This window comes from Suricata suricatta, chromosome 2 (genome assembly GCF_006229205.1).
Source record: "Suricata suricatta isolate VVHF042 chromosome 2, meerkat_22Aug2017_6uvM2_HiC, whole genome shotgun sequence".
In the NCBI taxonomy this organism is placed as follows: Eukaryota; Metazoa; Chordata; class Mammalia; order Carnivora; family Herpestidae; genus Suricata; species Suricata suricatta.
This window is the reverse complement of record NC_043701.1, coordinates 54,148,876-54,170,954: the sequence shown is the minus strand read 5'-3', so window position 1 is coordinate 54,170,954 and position 22,079 is coordinate 54,148,876. Positions and strand designations below refer to the sequence as shown.

The following is a 22,079-nucleotide window of genomic DNA, read 5'->3' as shown; positions in this document are numbered from 1 at the left end:
TTTTCATAGGCTTCATGAGGTACTGCATCTTTATGAGAATTGCAAGATCATTTTGCTGTCCATTTGTGTCGTATTTGTGATGTACTTCCCTATGATCATGTCATCAAAGATTGATTCTGGAGCTGCTTTAGTTAAGTGGGCTGGGTCCTTAGTGTACTACTAAGAAAGAATGAGTTCCCTGGTAAGTATATTTTGTCATGAAGCCTTTGGCTTGCCTCCTATCTCTTCTGCATTGTGTCTTATTTGAACAGTAAGGACACTCTGTTCTTTAGTGTGACTGGCTCTATCACAACCCTACTGTGGACCTCGCCATATGCAGATAAGATAAGCCAAGAGATTCACATTGAGTTTAAATCTTTTTGACAATGGCTCCTAGTAACCTACAAACTCTCACAGGTGTTATGGAGATGTATACTATAATGTATATTTTTAAAAACTGAAAAGGTCTATATACTTATTTGATTATCTTTTACATTAACATTCTTTATTTCCTCTTGTTAAACTTGTCAACATGTGTTTGGTGGTGTCTCCGTCCATTTGGGCTGCCCTAACAAAATAGACACCAGAAATTTATGTCTTGTGGCTCTGGAGGCCGGGAAGTCTGAGATCAAGGCCCCAGCCTGGTGGAGTCCTGTGAGGGCCGTCTTCCTGATGTGTAGCCACACAGCTTCTTGCTGTGTCCTCCCTTGGCAGATGGAGCAAGGGTCTCTGTGGGATCTATTTTATAAGAGCATGGATCCCATTTTGAGAGCTTTGTGAGCTAATCAGCTCCTAGAGGCCCCCCACCTCCTAATATACATCACATCAGGCATTAGGATTTCAGCATATGGGTTTTGAGGGAACATGAACATATGGATGTTAGCAGATGATGACCTGACCGTGTGTTGAAGAATCTCAACTTTTTGTGCATTGGCTGGAGTCTTTGAGGAAATTACTTAAGGTCTCACTGACTCAGTTGATTCACTTGGAAAAGGAGAAATGCCTGAGTGTTGAGGGAGGCCATGGGAAGACCCCCTACTTGACATTTAACTCTTTGTATCAGCTGGATCCACAGATTGTGAGCATTGTCTCTAGGCAGGCCGGGTATCTTTATTTTTTACCAGATGCACAGTGCTTCTGAGGGGATGATGACATGCAGTCTTTCGTCCGCGCCTCGCCTGGTTGCTGCATGACCTCTGCTTCTTTCCCTCCTCTCTTAGTTTTGTCATTCCAACTCCCACTGTAGTTGAGGAGGCTCAGGTGGGGGATGTCTGGGAAGACTATGCAGATTGTTCCCGCAGGTGTGAGTTAAGTGCCAGACAGACCTGGTCAAGCCACTTAGGGACCTCCTGGCTCAGGTATTTTAATTGCCTGTTTGTGATCTGTGAACCCTTTCGACCTTAACCTAGAGAACCTTGGTGCAGACCTGTTTAACAGATGGGGCTGGGTGGGTGGGATGGGATCAGGAGCTGGATACAGAGGTTAACCTCAGGGTAGAGAATGTGGTTTGAGTTGGGAAATGAGCCGGAGGGAAGGTGCAGATATATTTTAGGATTAGTGGAAGGAGTTTTTGGCAACCATGGTGAGATATCTTTATTGTTGTTGTTAGTTCTATTAAAGTAAGCCATGGAGGTGACTTGGAAAGGCCAAGGTCTAAGAGCTGTTGTGGGAAGGGCCCCTTGGAAGCTGTATACCTGAGCACTGCAGAGCATCCGTGGTTGAGATTCAGAATGAGCAGTTCTTTTTAACTTTTTAAGAGTTTATTCATTTATTTTGAGAGAGAGAGGGAGAGAGAGAGAGAGAATGAGAGAATGAATGGGGGAGGGGCAGGGAGGGAGGCATAGGATCCAAAGCGGGCTCTGTGCTGACAGCACAGAGGAAATATCTGACTCTTGATCTCAGCTCTGCTCTTCATCTCAAGGTGGTGACTTCAAGCTCCCAAGGTGTACAATGTGGTGTTTTGATATAGGTATCATTGTGCAAAGGTTACCACTGTCAAGCTAATTAACCCATCCATCACCTCACAGAATTGATTCTGGGTTTGTGTGGTGAGAACACTTAAGATCACCTCTCTCCACAGATTTCGCGTTTATAATACAGTTTTATTGGGTGTAGCCACCACACTGCACAGTAGCTGTCCACACCTTATTCTTTCTGCCCTGAATTTTTGTACCCTTTGAATAACGTTTCCCTAGTTTGCTCTTCTCCCAATCTTGGTGACTCCTGTTCTAGTGTCTGCTTTTATGAGTTTGACTTTTTTACATTCCATACAGAAATGAAATAATGTATTTTTTACTGTGTCTGGCTTATTTGAATTAGTATAATGTTCTGCAGGTTCATTTGTGTTGTGAAAATGGCTGAATTCCTTTCTTTTTTAAGGAAGAATAATGTTATGTTATTTATATGTAGCTTTTTAAATATACATTCATTCATTGACGCTTCGATTGTTTCCATTGCTATTGTGAGTAGTGTTGCAGTGAACATGAGGGATTAGGTATCTTTTCAAGACAGTGATTTTATTTCTTTTGGATATATACCCAGAAGCGAGGTCGCTGAATCACATAGTAGTTCTATTTTTAAATTTTTGAGGAAACTCCATAGCATTTTCCATAGAGGGCATACCAATTTCTATTCCCACCAACAGTTCCCTTTTCTTCCCATCCTTGCCAACGGTTGTTATCGCTTGTGTTTTTCATAACAGTCATCCTAACAGGTGTAAGGTGACATCTCATCATGCTTTTGATTTGCCTCCCCCTAAAGATTAGCGATGTTGAGCCTTTTTTCATCTACCTGTTGGCCTTTAGTATGTCTTCTTTGGAAAAATATCTATTCAGGCACTTTGCCTATTTTTCAATTGGGTTGTTTGTTTCTTTGCTATTGAATTGTAGGAGTTCCTTGCATATTTTACATCTTAACGCCTTATCAGATAATATGGTTTGCAAATATTTTCTGCCATCCCATCAGTTGCCTCTTCATTTTATTGATTGATTCCTTTGCTGTGTAGAAGTTTGTTTTTTAGTTAGATGTAGTACCATTTGTTTATTTTTGCTTTTGTCGCCTGTGCTCTCGGTGTCATATTAAAAAAAAAATCAGTGCAGCATTACATCCATTTTTCAAATAAGCCAAATGAAGCACAAGAAGTTAAGATTACCTTCCCAGGCATTCATTTGTACCTTCAATGTGTGTATCTCCTAAGTTTGGCTGAGGACTTTTAATTCTTATTCTCTGAAAAGTCCTTGGGAATTTCATCCACAGCTCCATTGTCAGTGATGGTGCGTATGCTAATGTTTCCAAACTCTATCTGTAAGCCAAGAGTTCCCTGCTGAGCTCCAGCTTCTATTGATCCTGGTGTCTCATTGAAATCTCTGTCACAGTAACCGAGAGGTCTCCCCGACCCTGGGTCTGAAACAACTCACTCTTTCTCCAGAGGTGCTCTGTTGTCCCCTTCTCGGTGGCCATACTGTTCCCCCAGGATGCTACTCCAGAAACCTGGGGCCCTTCCACTGCATCCTCTTTGCTTCCTGTACTGTGTCCAAGTCCTATTGATTCTTCCTCCTTTTAATTTCCAGAATGCTCTTCCCCCAGGCCTCTATTTTCTCTAAACCTCAGTCCAGGCTCTTCAGTCTGTGTGCTGCCCTCCTCCATCTACCTGTGTGAGCTCTTGAAACTGTAATCTAGCCTGTAACTTCCTTACTGGAAATCCATGAATGGAATGAAAATCCCAACAAATCTTAATTCACTGTGTTCTTAGGGCCCCGGCAGTTCTCTAGATGGCATGTGGTTGAGCTGTCTGGTCCCAAGCCTTTCTGGCCCCATGATCATGCCCTAACCAGGTGCTGTGTCCATTAGTGAGATTGCAGGCATTGCACATTTTTGTATGTTTAACTTTTTGAGAATCAACTGATCACTGTATTGGTTTTGGAGCTTGTCTCATTGGCAGTAAATACGCGAGGAGGTGTGCCTTTGTGTGGGTAGTGCTCTCTGCCTCTCCATTTTACCAGTGATCACATTTTTTTGATAAGCTTTTGCATTTTGGAAGTGACAGAAGATAGGAGGGAAAGAGACACAAGATTATGCATTTTGAACAGGGTGATAGCCCAGAGTTGCCAGGATGTCTTCTTCCGGGACGTGCCTGTCACAGCATAGTCTTTCTGAGTGGTGTTCCCTGAGCTGCACAGTGCACAGTCTGTGATATGATGCTCAATAGGACAGACCTGAGAACAGCCCTGTTGTGAGGCTTCAGGGTCTGGAAGGAAATGTTTATGCCTGGCTTCAAGGCCCAGGAAGAATGTGAATTAAAATATGGGTGCATAAGAACATGTGCACACAGCATTGTGTGTATGTGTGTGTGTGTTAAGGGTAGAAAAGGAAGCACAGCGTTACCAGTGAATCAAAGACTGAAGATGGGGGCTCCTTATATGGTTATATATGACTTAACATGGCATGTGTGTTGCTGGGGGCAGGAGTTGTAGGGTTGAGAACAGGGAGGTCCAGACTTCTGTATGAATGAGGGAAATAATCTACTTCTGACCCCCAGTTTGTTGAATTTGTTTCTTTAAGGGAGATTTTAAAACCAAAACCAAAACTGTTAGGCCTCGACCTATAATCTAAATGTTACAGCCTTCAGCAAGTACAAAAAGATTGAGAAGGAGGGAGGTGGGGGATGGGTTGGGTGGGGGATGGTCATTAAAGGGTATTTGTTATGATCACTGGATTTTATATGGAAGTGATGAATGCTTCAATCTACTTCTGAACCAATGTTGCTTTATGTTAACTAACCAGAATTTAAATATACTTTGGAAAAAATATTATTTGTTTTGTAGTAGATGATTTGGAGCTGACAACCTCTAGTCGTAACCTAGTAACCTGGCTTAGGGTCTGTATCACAGGTAAACGTCCTCTGGGTCCCTTGCTAGTCTTCTGTTCTCTTCACTTTGGAAGGAGGCCCCTTACGGAGATTTGTGTTTGTGCAGATTCCATTAGCACACCCTGACTCGTCCACCCAGGTGGTGCAAAGTAGAAATGAACATGCCTCCGCATTAAATTCTGCAACGTGGTGGAATTAATTGTTAGCCGTTACATTTAAAACTGTCCTCCAGACTGCTCCTTCTTGGAAAAAACATTCTTGAATGCAAAATGTAAAAAACTGGCAATATAACGGATGAACTGCAGGTCCTTTCTAACAGTGCCCCCTGTTTAGGTGACACAAACCTTAGGAGAGAGGTTACGAGACATAATTCACTTCTGTGCCTGTACGGTGACTCCCTGCGTGCTTCCACATTTACTTTAGGAAGAGTGGCAGTGGTAGTGATGTTGTCAAGCCTTTGTCATTTTGCTGTGGCTACAACACGGAAGCCCAGACAGAATGCTGCACCCTGACTTTGATTAGAATCGTGCAAGGCACAGAACTTGGTTGCGTGCCTTTCCTCAAGTGTGTGAGCAGTTGTTGAAGTGTGCAGCCAGCAGTGTGAGTACTCTTTTCTTTGGGTTCAAGGGCACAGTCTAGGAAATCCTGTGTCTTGTCTCCATAGTTGGCTTTCACCTCTCTGGATTTGGCACAGTTGAGTGATCCAGGAACTAGGAGGTCTCTTGGGAGAATTGGGCTTTCTTGGCTGCATTCTCACTTTCTCAATATTGAGTGAATATTGTGTATCATAGATCTGGGAGACTAGACTCCTGCTTCAGGAGGGACATTGGTCTACATGACCTGAGATCTTCCTCTTTTGAGTATAATGTGGTAGGAAAAGGGGAACTTTGGAGCCAGACAGACCTGTTTTAAACTGATTCCAGCCTCTTCTTTTTCGGCATGTCCTCGCTTTCCTGGATTTCACTGGTGACGCGGGGGAGGGAAATCGTCCTTGTCTGGCAGGGTATGTACAAGCTTAGACCCCCTGTAAGTGCAGAGGTCTGCCAAATAATAGATATACAATAAATGGTGGCTTCTGTCCTCAATATGTGTCCTTTGCTTTCTGATAGGGACAGCCATTGAGTTTCAGATGGGAATGAGAAAATCTTTGCTGCTCCATTCCCAGAGCCAGTGTGAAGAGGACAGCTCTTAAGACAATTTAAGCTGCTTGGGAGAAGGCGTCAGCTAACTTGTATTCCTTCTCTGATTGCTGTTTCTAAATCCAAAAGGTGCTTGTATCAGTCTGTCTTATCTAGTCCTTTAAAGCACTGCCTTACCCAGAGGGTGCACATTCAAAACTAGTAGGAGGCAAAGGACTCTAATGGGCCCCACCTCTTCCTTTCCTCCCATTTCACTGGTCTAACCTGGCTCCTAACACTGTCCCTCCACTCCTCCACCTGTTGTCAGTTCTACACTCATTTTTAAAATGTTTATTTTTTAGAGAGAGAGAGAGAGAGCGCGCGCCGAGTTAGCAGGGAGGGGCAGAGAGAGAGGGAGACAGAGGATCTGAGAGGGCCATGTGCTGATAGCAGAGTGGGGCTTTTACTCATGAACTGTGAGAGCCTGACCTAAGCTGAATGAAGTCACATGCTTACCGACTGAGCCACCCAGCTGCCCCTCAACACCTATTTATTATTATTATTATTATTTTGCTTTAACTTTTCTTTTTTTCCTTCAGTGAGTTTCTGTTTGCCCTCTACTCCCCTTTTCTCTCTGTTCGCCCTCCTTTCTGTCCTCCAAAGGGAAAGACTGACCCTCTTCCTCTGCCTAGTCGACTCCCTCAACACTCAGTGTTTCCCTTAGGAGAAAGGATTGAGACCTCACTTCGCCCTCTGTATTTAGTCATTCGCTTGGAAGGGAAAATTTGCCTGTGGAATATGCTTTGAGGAGTGCTCAGGGTCAGGCTGAGCTGGACACTAAATTGGAGGAAATTTTCACCAGTGCAGGTATTCAGAAGGGTGTCCTTCTGTAAATGTTGGTTTTTGATGTTTTGTATTCTAATATTCCAGGGTATTATTTTGATTCGGTGAAAACTAGCATTGACTTGAGAAGTGGTCCCACTGCAGGAAGCATGGCAGATTGTTGTTACAGCTCCTGTAAACATCTCCGAATCTTCCTGGTGGCCACAGCCTGGAGTGCCTTGCTGGAGAGACATCAGAAAGAGTGGTCTGATCAAGCAAGGCCTGTGTGCTCTCTGCTGGTAATTTGCCAGTCCAGCCAGAGTGCTATGTTTTCCTACTATAACCTGCCCACTTGCTTCTGCTTCTGTTCTTCCCTCTTCAGGGAATGCCCTCTCCCTCTGTCTTTCGGTTCACATTCCTTGCACTTATTGGGTATTGGCAGATTTTCTCTCTTAGGCACTGGTGCTCTTGGGAGTTGGTCCAGGGACTATATTCCTGGTCAGGGCAGTCAGTCCCTGTACTGACCATGATGGGAATGGGCTAGGAATGAGCCTTTTCCTCATTTGAGACCGGCAATTTTTTTTTCCAGAAAGGAGGGACATGCAGGCTTTTTTAATGTATAGGGTTTTTTTTTTTTAAAGGTTATTGATCTATTTTGAAAGAGAACCAGTGGGGGAGGGGCAGAGAGAAGAAGGGAGAGAATCCCAAGCAGACTCTGTACCATCAGTGCAGAGCCCGATGCAGGGCTTAAACTCACAAACTATGGAATCATGACCTGAGTTGGGTGCTTAACTGTACCACCCTGGCACCCCTAAGATTTTTTTTGAATGAGGGGTTTGGTAGAGAAAACTTCACATTCTCTTGTTTGGAATGAAGGTGAAGGTAAATGTTCTTCATATAGTTGGATTCAGGTCTATTTAGAATGTAGTATTTGGGGTAAAGGAAGTAGGTAAAACACTATTCATCAGCAGACACTTCTTTCTTTTGCTCCTGCTCCCAGGGCAAGTTGACTCTGTGCACAAAGTGTCAGACCACATGGACCTCACCCAATAGTCATCCCAGGGGAAGATGGAGAACATAGAGCAGACTATTTCTGAGAGTAGAAAAAAGGGAAAAGGTCTTTAAGAACAGGGCACCCTGCTCCAGTCTCAGTGGCAAAGTGGTGTTTTAGGGTCATTTCCTTCCTTAGTTTTTGTCCAGATGAGCCACAGATCTGGACATTTTAATAGAAATTAAGCCATCTGCGTCTGTCTACTGTTCCAAGGGAGTATGTGTGCCTGACCTTAAGGGTCCCTGTTCTGAGTGAAGGACAAATGATTAGGGGACTTGGGCACTTGCGAGCCTTCTTGTCTCACGACTGTATAAATTGACCTTTGCTTAGCAGCCTGGGTATCTCTTGTACTTGGGAACTGTTCTGATGAACCGATCCCATCTTCCTCATCAGACCTTTAGGTAATTGAAGGCTTATTTGGAACACCTGGTCTCCAGCTGCCTGGACTACCCATTATCTACTGGAAGATCTCTTGGATGTGGCATTCTCCCTGCCAAACAGGACCTCATGTGACCTTCCCCCAGTCCCTGCACCTCCCATCTCTTACAGCCCCAGGTACACCTGCCACCCAGGCCCTGTGTCTCCAGGTGATCGCCCAAGGCTATTCATAGACAAAACTGGTGATAAAACAAGATCCCTCCTCCCGATAAGACTGGATTTTGTTAGGTATTAGGAGATGCTGGCATTTCATTATTGTGAAGTACCTATTGCAGGACCCAGAATGTTCCCCCATCCTTCATATCGTCTATCTCATCTAGCCTCATAAGGGTGCTGATAGTTATGGACTATGTTTCCCAGATTCCTGTATGCAGTCTGGGGCCAGGAGGAGTACGGTAGCTTTGAGCACAAGGGTAACAAAAGGAAAGATGATTAAAGTCCATTAGAGAGAGTACACATAACTGAGAGCTGTATAATTACCCTCAGCACACTTGGCCCCCCACCCACTGTATTGCATTAGCTAGCCGGCACAGAGCAGTCAGCCTGTTTGCGAGAGAGTGTGTCATCTGAATGCTGAATGTTAGGTTTGCTGCTAAGGGAACTAATGTAGGTCACTATGAGGGGCGGCAAATATGCATTTTTGCCTGTAATGTGAGAAAATGAGCGGGGAAGCTTGCTAGGCACCCTCCTAGAGATCCCAGAGTCCTGAGAGACACACTGAGCCTTTGATGACGAGTCAGTTGGCAACTGGTTTTCTCAAACTGAGGACACTGTGATATGCATCAACCTAGCCTATGTGCCTGGAGCCTCCATTATCTTCAAATTTTTAGGGAGGAAGAAAGCTTGTCCTTTAATTTATAAATAATTGAAAGCATGCATGAAATGTAATGCTGCTATGTCATGGAACAGAATGCAGTAAATGTAAATGAACTAGAACGCAGTGGATGTGAATATGGAAGATAAAGCTGGAGATGTCAAAAGAGTTTGAATTCCACTGGAGACCACATCTTGATTCACCGGCTTGCATTCCCAGAGTCTTGTATCCATGCTCTTGGGCCCTGTCAGGGGTACTTTAGTAAAAAGGTTGGGGAAGTATTGACAAGGGAATGAAGCAGTGATGGGAACCTGCTGGTGTGCTTTTATGGGAAGCTGGAAGACAGGGATTCTGTGCGTGGAAGACAGTGATTGCAAACGCCTGCAGGGCCCAAGAGGTAAAAGCACATGTGTGGCCAACTCTCTCCATCTCCTAGCGAGTGATAGGAAGTGTGGACAGTGAACAAAGGCCTCATTATGTGTGTGGGGAGGTAGGCACCACTCAGGTCCAGCTGACAGGTTTTTGGATTTTTTCCACGTTGGAAGTCTAGATTTTTCTGTAAAGTTTCTTTATGTTAAAACTGGTGTGAGCCAAACAAAACATATCCTTGGGTGGCTAGCAGAGATTACCATTCTCAGCTCAATTTCTAGCAAGGGCTTGAGTGATTGGCATATTTAGTTCTGTGCATACAGAGGTCTGTGTAAAGGTGTTTTCTTGCTGTTACTTGATTTTACATGATTCTGTATCTCCCAAAAAGCTGCCAAGATTTATTGGTATATAGGGACTTAAGCTGAAATAATAGATTCCTTTACCTAAATGTCAGAAAAGAACAAGATTTCACTGTAAAATTAGCCCAAATGCCCTGCCTAACATCAGTGTCTTATGTGGCATCATAGTTTGAAAGACACTCAGAGGTCACCTGTCTCCTGCCCCAGGGGAGGTGACCTTGGTCCTGCTGGGATTCTGTCATCTGTGCAATCCCTGGAGTCGCTTTTGTCTTTCTTCACAGCCTCAGAGATGTGATGGGGTTTGATTGGGATGTTACCAGACATTGGATGAGAACCATGGAATAATGCCCAACCCAGTCCCAATTCCTGGAGCTGTGCGGCCTCCTCCCGCATCCTGACAGCTGACCTGGCGCTGCTGAAATCTGGGTCAGAGGGATTACCAACTGCCTGGCCTTCTGCCACATTGGGCAGTTGGCATAATGTAGGTCAGAAGAACCGATTCTCCTCTCTCACCTCTCTCAGGTGCAGAGTCATGTGTGCTCCTGCTGGTTCATTCACCCACACTGTGGGCTGCCTGTGTCCCCAGCCCTGGAGGCATGCTGAGGAGAGTGGCCAACAGTGGCTTCCCTCAGCCTCTGGAAGAGGACTGTAACTCTTACAAGGTGGCCGGCAAGGTCCTTCTCTCCTGCTGCAGACCCTTCACCACTCCTCTCTCTGCTCTCTGTATTTCAAAGCGGGGCGGGGGGGGCAGCTAATTCAGGTTTTGTAGTTGTATATGTCTTTTGGGTACAGTATGTTTGCATATTTTTAAAACAACTTTTAATTTTGTAATAATTTTGGATTCATAGAAAACTTGCAAAGCTAGTACAGAGTTCCTGTACGTTCTCTTACTCAGTTTCCACTAATTAACGTCTTCGTTAAATTAACATCTTACAATGCCATGCTACATTTGCTAAACTAAGACACCTACATATATTACTGTTAATTGATCTTCAGGCTTTATGTGATTTTTCACCATTTCCCCCCTAGTGTCCTCTTTTTTTCTATTCCAGGATCCAATCCAGGACCCCATAATGAATTTAAGCAGAATTCAGTTTTGGCAAAACTTCCTGCTTCCCATCCTCACCTTTCCCTTTTCATTAGGTGTTTGCTTTGTACAACCATTCTTGACTTGGTGAACACCCTGGGGGGAGGCACATACTCATCGGTGTGGGTTAATTTTTTTTATTTAAAAAATTTTTTAATGTCTTTTATTTTATTTTGAAAGACGGAGAGTGAGTGGGGGAGGGTCAGAGAGAAAGGGAGACCCAGAATCTGAAGCAGGCTCCAGGCTCTGAGCTGTCAGCACAGAACCCAATGTGGGGCTTGAACCCAGGGTGGAAGTAGGACGCTTAACTGGCTGAGCCACCAGGGTTAATTTTTAAAGGCAAGAGTCTCAACCCCCGCCCCCCTCCCCAGCCCCATCAAATGGTAGATCTATTGTCTTAGAAGGCATTGCACCTAAAACAAATGTGACTGGTGGCTTCTTCTCAGGAGCCTTTTGGTTCAGAATAGGAGCAGGTGGTGGCCAGGCACCCTTTATCCATCCATTCCTGCACCCTGTGGGATATGTAACCAGTGTATGTCATAGGCTGGGTGTCCAGCAGCAGTCTGTTTTATTTTTTCAGTCACACCAGAATGTGATCATACCCGTGTTTATCTCTGGGCGAATTCCAGCAGGCTGGCTGGAAGGGTTTGGGGGTTGCAGGAAAGAGTACTTGTCTTACTCCCCAGCCGGTGCACCTTTGCGTCCAGGCGGGACATGGGTTGCTTGTGAGCTGCTTTGTGTTGGGTGTGGTGGGACCCCAGGAAAGCATCCAGGAACAGGTGCTGGCCGGGAACCACGACTTCCTCCACATCTCAGCAGGGGCCAGAATGGTCCAGAAGGATGCCCTTCCTGGTGAGAGTATTTCTCTCCTAACCTGGTCTCGCCTGGTACCTTCTTCTTTGGTAGAAGTGGTGGTCATTGATAATATTGACTCTCAATATTGACTCTTTTGCTGTAAGTAACAAGTTGATTCTACTCTTCTAAATTATTTTGGTAAGAAAGTAATAATATAAATTGGAAAGGTCAGTAGAGCCAGAGTTTAAAACTAAAACTAACAACTCCCTCATACTTCTGCTGTTGTGGCCTACTTCTCAGAGGCACCTATTTTTCAACCTTTTTAGCTGATTCTTTTAATAGTTGCCTTCAAAGTTTAAAACATGCACATATACTTCTAGCTCTTGATTCAGCGATGGCAGACATTATCTGTTCTTTCTTCCTCCCTTTCTAAGTATGTTTGGTTATATCAATATACATATAATACTGTTATATGTATTGTGTGTGTGTGTATGTGTGTGTGTGTGTGTGTGTGTGTGTATGCACACATACATAGTATTTGGTTAAATCCATACTCAGTAGCATCATTATTATGACTATGTAAATTTTGCTGACTCTTGCCATTTAGAGTACTAATACTTCACTTGTTTTATTGCACAACCTTTTTGTTTTTCCTTGAGTTCAAACTGGCCTCTGGTTTTCATTAGCTTAGTTTATTTCAGATGCTTGGCTGAGTTCCCAAGGTATCCCGCAGCCCTACAGAACTCAACAAAAATTTCCACAGTTAAATATCAGATTATATCTGTCAGTCCCACATACCCTCTGGGGAGGTTCTCCTGGAAGCCTCTCCTCTTCCATGCCAGTCACTACTGTTCTCCTTCGAAGACCCAATGGAAAATTCTCATCACATTCCAATATCAGAAGGACCATTCTCTTGAAGGACTGTCTCTTTTCTGAAATTTTGTTTCCATCCCATGGGCCCTGCAGCATTGTAGCTGTAGGTGTGGTAGCACCTGTCATAGGTTTTCTACACTCACTGTTGGTGAGTGGATTTGGGGAGAGTGAGCTTTTATGGGTGGTTTGAGAACTGGATTGTCATTCAGGCACCCTATACATGCAAAGCAGTGTGGTAGCATTAGGGAGCCCAGCCTGGGTCACACTGATATATGCCTGCCTTTGTGTTTAGGAGAATGAGGGGCAGTGAGCCCCAGGTAAGGCTCAACTACTGAACTCATTGTAATCACAAAGGAGAAGCTCAGGACATATACTTGGTAGGGTCAGACTGCCTGCAGAGTTCTCCTTCTGCATTCAGACCTAGGAAGAAATTCATCTTTAAGTGGAGACTTGATGGATGAGTAGCATTTAGGTGAGGTCAGGGTGGGTGATGGGGGTTGTTGTGGGCCTGCCCTGGTAAATTGTGAAAACCCAGAGAACAGCAGGATGGGACTCGGGGACAAGGGTGGGCTGGGGGTGCTCGGCATGAGAGGACTCATACATTGTACCGCCTTTCTAATGTGGGTGGTCCCAGCGTTGTTCAGCCTCTCGTAGTGTTTAGCCAAATCTCAGCTCTTTTTAAGAGCTTCCTCCTTACAGTTGGAATCCAGAGTTACAGCAATTTATATGTCATTAGAGAATCCAACACACTCTCCTTCTAAAATGTAAGTCAAATAGGGAGGCTAGAACACAGCCCAAGTTCAGAAGTCCCTATTTAGTTATTGGCATTTTCCTTTCCAAGCTGCAGCACTTACGAATCTTTGCAGGCATTTCTGTCAACAATAGATAAGAAGTTGGGGTTTTCTTATCCATCTTGTGGTTAGGTTTTAGATCTGTTGGCAAAGATTTAGTTCCAATATAAAATAATAGTGTATGTGTGTTGTGCGTGTGGGCGGGATTGTGTGATGTAGTCACTTGCTGTGATATGTATCATATAAGCAGGTACACTGGTGATAGATCAGGTGGCTGCTGAACTGATCCATGAACTTTTTCATAATATTGTTCTTGTCCTCAGCAGTCACATTGAGGGGGTGACTTTCCTGGTTAGGCCCTTTGGGTGAGTATCTAAGGGTTTCATCTCTGTTCGATGCTTTTTTTTTTTCGTCGAGCATTTGGCCCATAACTAAGGTTGATTATTCATTTGTTGCTAGCAAGTAACAGTAGCTCTACTATTTCCATCTGTTATCCCTGCTTTCAGAGCATTCTGATGAAATCTCTGTCATCAGTTTTTGAATGGATGATATTTGGTGGCATTTGGAAAATGTGTCACATAAACTTTCTTTGGCTCGCACCTGTGCATTCACTTTGTGCTGTTTTGTGCTATAAAGTTGCACCTCTCAGTGTTTTTAGCAGCTAAGAACACTTTTCTGAGTGTGAAAGAGGTGGTTTGCCTGTTGGTAGGCTTTGGGTTCCTTTGGTTTGAGATTGTCTGTGGCCGGTTGACCAAGTCTTGGCAAAGCTGCTAAGCACCTTTGTCTGTTTTGCTCTTGGAGATGCAGTAAATCATAGTGCTGAGAGTTGAGGGGAGCTCTAAGGTATAATTTCTAATAAGGTTTATATTGGGAGGATGAAAGTGAGGTTTTTCTTGTGGTTTCAGTCATCATTTTAGTTTCTTCTAGGGAATGAAATGATGCCTAAAATAAATCTCGTCTGGCTCCCTCTGGGAGACGTGACAGACATAGCAAAGAATGGGATTATGAGTTATTGTGACACAGGAAAGTGCGACATCTGTCCACTGTCAGAGAGAACGCACAGATTTTAGCAACCCACAAACTTCAGACTGCAGCTTTCTGCTTGTTTCCTGTGTTACTTTGGCCAAGTTAATTCACCTCTCTGAGACCTTCATTTACTTGCTTCTAAGTACCCATACCGGCTGACTCTCAGGGTTGTTAAGCTGTTAGCTGAGATTTTACATGAAGAGTACCTGGAGGATGATAGGCATCCCATAAATGGCAGCTACTCTTTTTACCTTAGAATTGAGCTAGTGGGCAAAGATGCTCATGAGGGAAATTCCAGTTAAGACCACAGCAGGATACCAGTACAGTGTCAGAGGGCTGAGATCAAAAAGAAAATAGTCCGTGTTGGTGAGGATGTGGAGAAACTGGAGCCCTCGCACTGCAGGAGGGAATGTAGGAGAGTGCAGCTTCTTTGGAAGATAGGTTGGAGATTCCCTCAGAAGTTAAACCTGGAGGCACCATATGGCCTAGCAATTCCACTCCTACGTATCTACCCAAGAAATGAAGACCTATGTCTGCACGAAGTTCTGCATGCAAACCTTCCTAGCAGCCTTGTTCATAATAGCCCGAACAAGAAAACAACCCAGATAAATAGATAAACCAAGTGTGGGATGTCTACTCAATGGAGTAGTATTCAGCACTACCAGTGAGTGAACTGCTGATATCAACAACACATATGTGCAAATCCAGACATCAAAGACTAAGTGTTTTCACTTCATGTAACTAACTGAACCTTGTAGCAAAGGCAAGACAAAGCCAAAAGGCTGATCAGTGTTACCTGGGACTGGGGTGGGATGCAGATGGATGAGAGAGAACATTGTGGGTGATGGAAACGTTCTAAAACTGGATTGTGGTATTGAATGCACAAAGTGTGTAAATTTCTAAAAACTCACCAAACTATGCATTGAAAATGGGTGACTTTTATGTTTGCAATACTGTAATTTCTATAAAGAATACATGATTGATTGTTAAATAGTAAGAGGGATAAAGCTAACAAGGAAACTTTCTTCAGGGTAAGTTATGAGAATCCAAGGAATTTTCCCCAGGATATGCAGCTAGGCCTAATTTGTGTCTCGTAGTCTACATGTCCCAGAATCTTCAAGATACTAGTAGACAGGGTTACATCTGTAATGGTTATTTGCTGGCTGATTGGTTTCTTCTGTAAGGTACCAGAGGATCTTTTATTTCTGTTATTTAGAGAGTTTTCTTGCTTTCCTTCCTTTAATATATGATGCTTGTGAGAAGCCTCGTAGTCTTATTTCTGAAAAACTCAAGGTTCCTAGGAGACAAGACGTTCCTAAAAAAGAGAATGTTCATAGGCGCAAGGATTAAGTAAATTGCACTTAGGAAGTTGATTCAAATTCCAGCACAAGAATTTGAGGCACGTTTACTCCTATTTATTGTTTGAAATCCAGAGACCTTGATATAATTACCTGTTAACTTGCTCCATAAATTCTTGCTCTGATACCCACAAGGCCTCTTGCTGCCTCTGCCTCTGTCCCTGGTCCTGAGCATCAGCCCTGCCAGCATCCAAGAGGCTCCCTTTGTTCAGGGCCTGTGCTGAGTGTAAATGCCCCTCTACCTGGGCTGGAACAGAATGCAGCCGAGATCCTGTGGCGTGCCTGTCAAGATCACCTTTTGACAAATGTGAAAGCAGCACTGAGGCGCAGCAGGACATCTTTCCCCTTTGACAGAGTCCTGGAACTGCTCTTCCCAGGGCCTTCCCACCATGTTGAAGCCAGTTGTGGACTTCCTGGTCCAGGACAGACTGGTAAAATGCTTTCCAGGTGTCAGTGGGATCAGTTCTGTTAGTGAAGCACTACTTTGCCAGTTTGCTATTTGTTTAACCATCTTAACCCATCCCCTTTAGAGCAAAAGGAGAAAGCTTTGGTGGAATTTATGTAAAATCCCAGTAAGCACTCGAGTCTTCACTCACGTAGGCGACTTCAGTCTGTGAGAGTCAACTGTGTGCTGTTGTGGTGCAACACTCTGTTAACTTGGAGTAGGAACAGGTTGTTCCATTTTATTAAACGGTGGCATCTGGGACCTCCTCCTTTCAGCACAGATAGATTCAGAATAATTTATGTCAGCGCAAGGATTACTACTGGGGATTAGCAAAGGATTTGTTCTTTGGGCTTATTTAGATCCTGGCTAAATATGGATGACTCTATTTAGGAGGGCTCAACTACATTTATAGACATCCTGGTCCTTGAATAATAGAGCCCTGGGGTTCTTCCCTGACTGCAGAAGTCTTACAAGCCTTTCCAGTGTAAATCTCAGAGTACCCTCCTCTTGCTCCTTACGGTGTAGATGTTTTCTCACAATCCTGCATATTCTGCTTTGTGAATAGTTTGTCCATTGTATATTGCTGTTCTTTATGATCTCTTTGAGAAATAAGTGGCTATGCTTATTATTACTTACATTGTACACATGGAAGGAGTATTACGTTAGAAGTGCATTGAGGGCCTACTGTTTGCCCAGAACCTGGTAGAACAGCCTGGCTGTTGATGCCCAGTCGGTAACAGAGAGCAGCTGACCTGACCTCTCCTAACAAATATATTTTTCTGTATCAGTAGATGGTCAATCCCTAAGAAACCATGATTGCTTATCTGTAGAGTGAGTAGGCCTACTTTTTGGGTGGACAGTGTTTTTTTCTTTTTCTAGATTATATACCTTAATTTTTTTAAAAGAGGGGCTTCTTTATTTTAGAGAGATTTTGGAAAACTGAATACTGTACAAATGTAAGATATTATATACTTAGAATATTTGTTCTCAAGAGGTTTGAAAGCATTGCTTCGACCTAGATGATAGCTGATCATAGTAAAGTGAGGCATTTGTTGCAGAGAAGTGGCAAAGCTTGCTTCAGGGCACACATTTAGAGGGAGAATTGCTGGCTGGGTGTGAGATTCAGTGAACTGTATGCTGATCTGACCAGACATTTTGATGCATTCAATCTCAGTTACTTCATAAAACCATCTTCTAAATTCAGCAGGGAAGAGAGTCTATCCTGTTTTAGAAATAAGATGGCTGAGGTCCAGATGGACTGGCACCATGGCTCGTAAGTGGCAGTCCGCTTCTGAACCCAGCTGTGTTCTGATTCATGTCTTCAGTGGGACGAATCCATCCTTACTCCTTGATTTGGGGGGGTTTTCCAGTGGCCCCGAGCACAGTGCCTCCCTGCTGCCTCCCCTCCCATACCACAGATCTATTTGATCACGAGGTCACTTCTGAGAGCCCACCACTGTTCAGGAATGCTCTGGAAACTCCCCTTACCCATCCTCACAAACTCCCATTTTGGCCACATGTCCAGAGCTGTCTGGGTCTGCCCTGAATCCTGGTGCTTATGCTATTTGGGGATTGGAATTGGTGGGCAAATTATGGCTTTGTTGGCAGACTTGCACTTGGCGAAACTGGCTCTCAACCCTGGGTGGTTTCTCTCAGGGCTCTTCCTTTCTGCCTCCTGCCCTACGGAACCTAATCTTCAGTCCTAGCGTGGAGCTCTTGGATTGGTGTGCAAGCGGACTTTTACACCGGGATTCAGTTAACAATCATTTAGTGAAGGAAAGAGTTGACAGTGAAAATTTCCAGGACTTCTTAGTCCTCATTCAGTGTTTTCAGATGACTAATGAAATACGTAATTCTGTATTCTTCCAGTTATCCAGTTGTAAAATGGAATAATACCCCATTCTAACTTTAGTGAAGTATTATCTGTGTGTATTATTATATTACATTTCTTGTGAAAGAAAGCTGTTGTACAAGTCCAGCTAGCAAAAATAATGAAGAAGTTACCTGGATATTTGCAAATTTCAAAAGCTTAAACAAATTTCAAGTAGTGGTAAATGAAACTATGTTTTAGTGGCAGGTAGCTCAGTTTTAAAAGTGTTTTTCTCTTCTGCTTCAGGAAACATGGCCATAAAATTTTCTTTTTTGTAAAGCTTATTTTTATTTATTTTGATAGAAGGAGAGAGAGAGAGAGAAAGAGAATGTGTGCAAGCAAGGGAGGGGCAGAAAGACAGGGAGAGAGAATCCCTTGCATCCCCCATACTGTCAGCATGGAGCCCAACATGGGGCTCAATTCCAGGAACCATGAGATCATGGCCTGAGCTGAAATCAAGAGTCAGTTGCTTAACCGACTAAGCCACCCAGGTGCCCCGACCATAACATTTTCTTAAGGGACTACTTTACAAAGGAACAAATGGAGGCTGATAATTTTTAAACTAGGTTTTATTTGAGTAGCTAAATGAAAAATGGTAAAGGTGATGAGCAAATAACTGTGAACAAAAGTAACAAACAAGGAGGTACCAGTAAGGTTGCAGAAAATCTCAGCAAATATGCCAAAAATAAAATTTTGAGGTTAGAGGGAGAATGGGATGAAAATAGTGTCCCAACATCTGAGGGCATCAGGCGGGCTGTGAAGAGGAGTGTGTTCTCCTCACACGTTTCTTGTGAAACTCTTCTGACTTCCCAGCTATCTGCTGTGTCTCCTTGCTTCCGGCAAAGAAGTGATGTGTGACTGCAATGCCATGATAGTCCTTCGTGAATCCTTGTGGTCTGAGAAGAGTAGATTTTTAAAAAATCCTTTTTAACTTTATTTTCTTCATTAGGAAAAGTTTTTACATGATTCAAAAGTCAAACTGTATCTAAAAAGTATGGGGGCACCTGGGTGGTTCATTTGTTGAAGTGTCCAGCTTTAGCTCAGGTCATGATCTCACGGTTCGTGGGTTTGAGCCCTGTGTTGGGCTCTGTGCTGACAGCTCAGAACCTGGAACCTGCTTCGGATTCTGTATCTCCCTCTTTCTGACCTTCCCCTGCTTATGCTGTCACTGTGTCTCTGTCTCTCTCTCTCTCTCTCTCTCTCTCTCTCTCTCTCTCTCAAAAATAAAACATTAGAAAGAAATAACAAAGTGCACAGAAATGGTGTCATAGCTCTCATTCCCAACTCCTAAGCCAACCCCCATAGGGTAAGTGTTCTCATTAGTTTTTACTATACCTTTCCTGTAATTCTTTTAGTAAGAAATTGACCCAATGTACAGTTTTTCTTCCATAAAAAGGAGCATACTGGATGCACACTTTTGCATATTGTCTCTTCAGTAACACTGCATCTTAGAAATTATTTCATGGTGTTTCTGAGAGACCTCATTTGTGGTGGCCACGTTGTGTGGATTTATCATCATTTATTTACCCAGCCTGCTGTGAGTATCTGTGTCATTTCTCAGATTTTGCTGGTAGAAATAAAGCCATGCTAAATTACCTTGTGCATAGTGTGTTTCATATTTGTGGAGAGATAGTCGATGGTTAAAGGGAAATACATTCATAGTTTTCCAGATACTGCTAAATTTCCTTCCCAGTCCTCATGCGTGGTAGTGCCTGGGAGTTGGGCTATGTGTAACATTGTGGTACTTCTCTGTGCCCTGCTGCGGTTCTGAGGCTCACACATAGCCCCACAGATCACATACACACAACTGTGTGTGTCACGTACCCCCACCACACGGGCAGCTGAGTGTCAAGGGCAGAGAGAGCTACCTTTCCCAGAGTCTGTCAGCCTGGTAATGGCAGAGCTGGGAGCAGGATCCTGATGTCTTGGTCTGGATGTCTTTCTGCCCCTCTGTAGTCCTAGGCCTGTCTCTGAAAGTGATGGAGAATAAAGAAGGAATATTTAACATGCCACCTGGAAGAACGACCTGGTTGCTCAGCTTATAATAGAGGACTCTAGTGAAATAAATGGTAATTTAGGGCAGAGACCTGAAATTGCCTTCCTTGCCAAGATAAATTAATTTCTTCAGCTGACTTTCACTTCTTGAACTGGACAGGAACTAACGGAGTCTAAATTAAACTCATTTTCCATTAATAAAACGGGGTCACTTCGGGCTGCCTGAGTGTGCTTGAGTGTCCCAAAGCACATTTAACCCTCCCACCCCGCCCCATGTTTCACACTGTTCATAACCCATCTGATTTAGCCAGTGTAACACATAATATTTGCTTTCACCTCTCCACTCTAGAGTCGGAGTCTGTTTCTGAAACTACCCTATAGCTAGCTGTGAGGAAGGCATTGCCATGCACCTGCTGGGAAAGTGCTGGGAAAGGCAGAGAGGGTGGATGGGGGGCAGGGGCAGGGGTGGTCTCACGGTGGGGAGGAGGTTGGGTGAGAAGGCCCCTGCCTTGCCCAAAGAAAGCTTTGTTTTCACGATGCCTTTCCCTGTTTTCCTGCTGGCAGGTTTGCACACTGTAGTATTTGGAAGACATTGTTTATACATAGGGTCTAATGAACTGGATCATGAATGTAGGAAGTTCTGAATTAAAAGAAAATGTTAGCACAAGCTGAAGAATTGTAGAGAATCTTGTTTAGGTACACGCGAGTGTTTCTGCTTGGCGCTCTCACTCAGCACTTGGTGCCGCCGGCTCGCTCTCCCTTGTTAGGTGTGTGAGACAGTCCGTCCAGCAGGACAGCAGTGCACCTGCTCCGCCCCCCGTAACATCAAGCATCACGCTTCCTAGGAAGGCACTGGGGAGGCTCTTGGTGCCTTCATCCTCCTGCCTGTTTCTCATCCCTGGGAATGAGGGCAGCGGGCAGGACTGATGCTGGCAAGTGAATCCTGGTTTACGAGGTCTGGCAGGTGCCCATCCCCAGGGGAGGATCAATGATTTGAATACGCCTTTTGGAATATTCTGAAATACAAAGATCTAGCAATGTCAAAACTGTGGAAACTACCTTTCTAAAATGAAAGTTGGAGGAAAATGGAAATAATTGTGATACTTATTTTTAGCATGTTTTAGATATTCGTACTATGTGAATTTTTGAATTTTGTTGTTTATTTATTTATTTTGAGAGAGACAGACTGTGAAAGTAGGAGAGGGGTGAAGAGAGAAAGAGAGAATCCCAAGTAGGTTCTGTGCTGCCAGCACATAGCCTGATGTGGGGCTTGAAACCACAAAACCACGAGATCATGACCTGAACCAAAACCAAGAGTCAGGCACTTAACTGACTGAGCCACCTAGGTGCCCCTGTACTATGTGAATTTTTAAAAAATAGATTGTCTTTAGTTTACCTTTTTAAATGAATTGGTCACAATTATTTCCATGTAGAGAAGTAAAAATCTAGAAAAGTGACAGACAAATAGGTGTTCTTTGTTTTCTTCATTTTTAAAAAGTTAACAGAAATAAAAAGTCATCATGGAGGATGGATCTTCCTCTGATTCATTGTCTCTCCCAAATCTCTGTTTTCCACAATTCAAGGTGTATCACCTCATCTTTACTTGTGTCTTTTTGTCAGATCTACTTAACAATCTGCAGATGGCTTTCCACTGACAAAGGTTTTCTTCCTTCTATTTTCAGTGCACAGAGGCCAAAAAACATTGCTGGTATTTTGAGGGACTCTATCCAACATATTATATGTAAGTATTTGCATTTTTCTGTTGGTTTATCTTGTGGCCACATCTTTTTCTGGCAATTATTTCTCTTAACGGGTAATGACTGGCTGTAGGATGGGGGACTCTCAGTCTGGGGAGGGCTTCACCCCTGGTATCACCTGCCTCTGCTCACGATTGTGCAGGTGACTTCCCTAAGGACACTCAGCCTGCTCCAACTGCTTCCTTTGAAGACAGCACGAAATACCAGGTGCTTTGCTCTGTGATGGCTGGGGGCTCATACACGATTGGATGAGAGGGGCAAGGTG

General features: G+C 43.8%; 1 protein-coding gene across 6 annotated transcripts in view; it reads left to right on the top strand.

The window, feature by feature from the left end:
- VOPP1 (VOPP1 WW domain binding protein) overlaps positions 1-22,079 on the top strand; it is a 112,955-nt gene that overhangs the window by 5,516 nt on the left and 85,360 nt on the right. For all 6 annotated transcript variants that reach the window (XR_003904079.1, XR_003904074.1, XM_029926419.1 and 3 more), the window contains exon 2: positions 21,740-21,798. Coding sequence is in view for 4 of the 6 variants with exons in the window: in XM_029926419.1 (XP_029782279.1) it covers positions 21,740-21,798 (59 nt within the window). In the remaining 2 variants the exon portion in view is untranslated. The remainder of the gene's footprint in view (positions 1-21,739; positions 21,799-22,079) is intronic.